A 5,000-nucleotide genomic window follows, 5' to 3' on the forward strand; every position below is an offset into this window, starting at 1 on the left:
GGGTGAGTTTCATTGAGCTCCTGTTTGAAATGATGTACAGCTGTCTTATGATTATCTTCTTTTTCTTTTTTATTTCCCTTCTTCCTTAGTTGTTGTTCATTTTTTTTCTTTCCTTAACTTTTTTTTCCTTTCTTCCTTCTGCTTACTACTGCATGGCTTGTTCGTCTTGTTCTACCATATCCTCTACCTGTTTCTCCCATACCCTTTATTCCCATCTCTTTTCAGTTCTCCTTTCATCACTCCTCCTCTTCCTTTGTCTCCTTCATCTCCTTTTCTTTCCCTTCCTCCTCCTCCCTTCACCTCTCCCTTTGTCTCCTTCATCTCCTTTTCTTTCCCCTCCCCCTCACTCCCTTCTACACTCTCCCTTTTCATCTCTTCCTCCTCCTCTTAATTCTCTTCCACTTTCTCCTCCTCCTCCTCTTTCTTCTCCTCCTCCTCCAACCTTTCCTCCTTTCTCCTCTTCTTCTACTACTGCTATTCCCTATCTGCTTCCAGTTTCCCTCATCTCACCTCACCTCGCCTAACCACACATTGCCTTACCTCACCTCACCTCACCTTACTTCACTTAACTACACCTCACCTCATCTCTCTTCACTTCACTTCACCTCACCTCACATAACCACACTTTGCATTGCTTCACCTCAACTCAGCTCACCTGACCAAACCACACCTCGCTTTCCCTTGCCTTGCCTTGCCTCACTTCATCTCACCTCACCTCACCTCACCTTTCCCCTTCTCTCTGTTTCTCTTTTCTTCTCTTCTGTTACCTTCTTTTATTATCCTTCCTCTCTTTATTCTTGTCTTCAACACCTGCTATGTGGTAATATTTTTTTGTTAATTTTAAAGTTTAAATCTGATATTGACAATTCTGTGCAAATTTCTCAGTGAGTGTAGGTGGAGTTGGCCAGACTGTGAGTGCAGCAAAGGTGCTTCTCCAGTTCCTGGCTGGACGTGTAGGAAACCCACCAACCTCAATCACAACTCCAGCACCATCAAATGCGAATACAACTACAAACTCATCTGCAAGCACCACTGCTACTGGGAGCACTGGTTCAAGCAGCTCAACAACCTCGACTGTGACAACCCCATCAACAAGCAGCAGCAGCCAGCCGATTGCTACAGCTGCAAGCACAACCTCAACAACAGCATCATCCACAACTACCACTAGCACCACTGCAACTTCATCTAGTGGAGAGTGAGTTTGATTTTTGCTATAAACCTGTTATGATAAATGTTATATATTACACTTTTAGAGAAATCATGTGCTGTACATGTTCAGTTCTTAATTTTTTTTTATATGATGCAAATGTGTTTTACAGTGAAACCAAGAATATATGGCAAGGTTGCTTAACACAGAAGATAATGTTAAGAAAAGTGTCTTGATAGGAATGCATGTTTCTGCTGAGTAGTTGTTTTGTTGAATTTTACCACAACTTCGTAGTAAGACCAATCTTGGTAACCATAGTAAAAATCAATTAATTTTCTTCTTGTGTCTAATCGTAGTGCCACTTTAAATGATTAAGTTGTACTCTTAGAAGTGGTGGGGAGAAAGAGCGGATGGTTTGCGTCCATGACAAGCACCTCCTGACGGGGATCAAGGCCCTTTGCCGTGGATCGGGGGCCCTCCACCGAGCAGACCAGGCCTCTCTGACGGCAGCCATGAAAGCAGCAAAGCTTCCTCCACATATCAAGACTGTGGCTCCAGGTACCTCTCCTCCACCAGGTTTGTTACCAACAGGGGATAGTGCAAATTAGTTTTTGGTTTTTGTGTAATTTGCCTTTGATGTTCTGTTATTTCTTGTTTACACTTAATGTTGATTTTCTTAGTTTTTGAGATTTAACCCCTTGGATCCAGATGCTTCACTAGGCTGGGCACACACAATCATCCATATGTGGTGAAAAAATCCATACCTCCCCTTGGAAATATTATTTTCTCTTTTTCTGCATAAACAGTAAGTAACATCTTGCTATTTATGTCATTTTGATTTTTTTGTAATATTAAATTATCTGTGATACAACCTGTGCTACTGATCATGGTGAACTGGAATAGGATCCTGAGCATGGAAATAGCATCCTTCATGGAGCTGGCACTCTGCCGGTAATGGCTCATGGATAGTATATTCCATACTTGTTTATCAATGGTAATAATGAAAAAGCCATTTTCTAAATGCCTACTGAGTCTTATCACCCCCCAAAAGTATTTGCACTTTTGGTGAGTTATTCCTGTTACCCTGTTCTTTAGCAAAATTCTCATGAGGGCAAGTTCCCGCCATCTTGGAACTCCTGAAATGATGGTCATGTCATCTGGATCATAGGGGTTAATGCCCTTTGTCTGATGCTTAAGCAGAAGCTTGTTAACATTTGTTGTTGCTTACCCTTTGTATATGTGCATATTGTATATATTAGTCTTGGTGATTAGCAGTATATGCATGCACATAGAAAAGCCCATCCACAAATTCACACATGCAAATGCATGAAAACAGTTACTCTTTACTCCTCTCCCTCGAACCCTTTCCCTGCCTTATCACCCTACCCCCTACACACCAACCTACTTTGAAGCTGAGGCAATTCTTTTTAAGTAGCAGATTTTAAAGTCTGAAAGATGCCCCACCTTCTGTCCTGTAGCTTTCCATGTCGGTTTACCATACCTTTTATGAAGAACAAACTTCAAAAAATAACAGTGAAAAAGAAATGCTGGTGTTGGGCCTAATGTATAATGTTAAGTATGAATGGGGAATATTGTTATAGCATTAGTTGGGTTACACTGAAAAAGACTAGGTGACTAGTTAATGGGAGTGTTTACATGTCATTTGTGAAAGGATAAACTTATTTTAGTCGTAGAACAATTTCCACTAAGTAAAATCATGTTGCAGCTTCTCATTACACCTTAACTATTGCATGAAAGCAAAGAATCCTTATGTGATATTTACAATGTACAAAGAAAGAAAAATCAGATTGTGTACACACACATAGAAAGATCTGTAACTAATCATCTAACTGTGTTGTGTGAACTGTTGACCATCATCAACATGGGTTAATGTAGTATTTTTTGGGGGGGTCTTCATTTTGTCTTTTGTATTTTTAAAGATGAACAAAGTTACATTTGTATATGTGTGTATTTTTGAAAACACTTCTTTTTGCAAAGTCCCACGTACCAGGGAAATGTTTAACTGATTACAAGTTCTAATTGTTTTTGTTATCTTTAGGTGACAAGGATCAGGGAGCATCCAAAGAGATGCGGCGTGGCAGGAGTGATCCCAGTGCTGTTATCTTGGAGCAGCTGATCTCGCCCTTACATGATCTTGGTGGCTCAAGGCCTCGTCCCCCCCATTCGCCTACGCCTCCTGCACAGGCAGATAAAGATGGTGATGGACCTCTGACTGGGGTATCAGATTCTGCTTTAGATATGAGAGTAAGTTTGTTATATTGATAAGTTTGAGAATATAGATTAGGTTATAGTATATTAAACATTGATTATTAAATACTAACTATTATTTATATGATATTAATAAAGGAAAAAAGGGTAAATGATTACAACAGGACTGCACTTGTCAGAGACCGAGTCCCCAACTCCTGCCAACAAATGGGGGTGGGCGGGGTGATTTTGTTCATATTAAGCATTTTAAAAAACAAAAGAATGTGAAAAACGGAAAATCCAAGCCAAGAATAATATTTCATATGACAAAGAAAGTGGAAAATGTAAAAACATAAGACAAGATTCGGCCACGGATTATTCAACATGGCGGTGTGCAAACAGATAACTGAGTGAACCTCATTTTAAATGCCGTATGAACCATAAACCTTCACAACCTAGGGGCTACACCCCCAGACCCCCTCCCAGTTGCCCTATTACTCTACCATGTGCTCTACTCCCAGACCCCCTCCCATTGCCATATTTACCTATTAGGGGCTCTGCTCCCAGACCCCCTTCTGATTGCCGTATATCCCTAACGGGTTCTCTAGATCACCACCGACTAAATTTAGAGATACAAGTTGAGTTACCTTAAGGTTGAGGGGACGGTGGTTAGGAAGTGAGGAACCGCTGATGAAATTCTGCAACTGGGACACAGTTATTATATTTCACTGAGTTTAGTATTATCCCCAATATTATAATGATTTCAGTGAGAGATGAATTTCACCACAAAGTTAGAGAAATAAAATCAGAAACACAACTAGCTCTGTGAACAAACTTCACTTTGGAACAAGCAGTGAAAACTGTGACAACAAAACTGTCAAATTTACTGGGAAAGGGCAGTGATGCCCAATTATGGATGTACCATATATTTCTAATGAAACTATATTATGTTTATTATAAAATCAGTCACATTGTGTATTTAAAGAATGAACATTTAATATATACATATTTCGTTAAAATTTTGCATTAATTAGAATACAATAATACTTTATAATATAGTACACTTCTAAGAAATTGGCTGTGACATCACAAGCTACATGTGACAAGACAATTTATGTTGGTTTCTCGTGCAGCTAAATTGTCTGTTGTAAAGCAATAAGGGCTGGTCTTTGTCGCTGGAGGGGCATGGGGACAGTCTCTGTGCAGCAATCTGCACTCCACATTTTTGTTGTTTAACTCAAATAGGTTTGCTTCTGCAAATCAATTTTGATGGCAATGAATGTAGCTTTTCATTGCCTATAATGTTATGATCTTCAATTTTCTCCTTGTCGGTGCAGTTCTCTCATAAACCTGAATCAATAAAAGTTATATAAATGTTCATCAGTTGTAGAATGCAGTACATTTTTTGTTTTTTGTCTCTTCTAGAATTTGTTTGCAACACGATGTGTGTCAGCCCTTCAGAGCTTGGGTGGTGGTGAACAGTTAATTGATGTATGCCTCAGGCTCCCTACCATTGTCAAGTATACTCAGCGTTACAGAGACCTGCTTGAAGGCAAAGGTCACGGTTTCCCAACATCAGTTTCAGAAGCTCTTGTTGTGAAAGCAGGGTAAGAGTAATTTTTTTGGATTTGAATGATCTGCTGAC

General features: G+C 39.7%; 1 protein-coding gene across 11 annotated transcripts in view; it reads left to right on the plus strand.

Annotated features, from left to right (window-relative positions):
* poe (E3 ubiquitin-protein ligase-like protein poe) overlaps positions 1 to 5,000 on the plus strand; it is a 51,807-nt gene that overhangs the window by 3,331 nt on the left and 43,476 nt on the right. For 7 of the 11 annotated variants that reach the window (XM_070114063.1, XM_070114066.1, XM_070114067.1 and 4 more), the window contains exons 2-6: positions 1 to 2; positions 886 to 1,195; positions 1,524 to 1,723; positions 3,207 to 3,412; positions 4,781 to 4,962. The exon at positions 1 to 2 is cut by the window's left edge and continues 96 nt beyond it. In XM_070114063.1, coding sequence (XP_069970164.1) covers positions 1 to 2; positions 886 to 1,195; positions 1,524 to 1,723; positions 3,207 to 3,412; positions 4,781 to 4,962 — 900 coding nt within the window. The remainder of the gene's footprint in view (positions 3 to 885; positions 1,196 to 1,523; positions 1,724 to 3,206; positions 3,413 to 4,780; positions 4,963 to 5,000) is intronic. The other 4 variants (XM_070114064.1, XM_070114069.1, XM_070114068.1 and 1 more) reach the window with 3 other exon arrangements.

Source organism: Penaeus vannamei, chromosome 35, assembly GCF_042767895.1.
Source record: "Penaeus vannamei isolate JL-2024 chromosome 35, ASM4276789v1, whole genome shotgun sequence".
NCBI classification, from domain to species: Eukaryota; Metazoa; Arthropoda; class Malacostraca; order Decapoda; family Penaeidae; genus Penaeus; species Penaeus vannamei.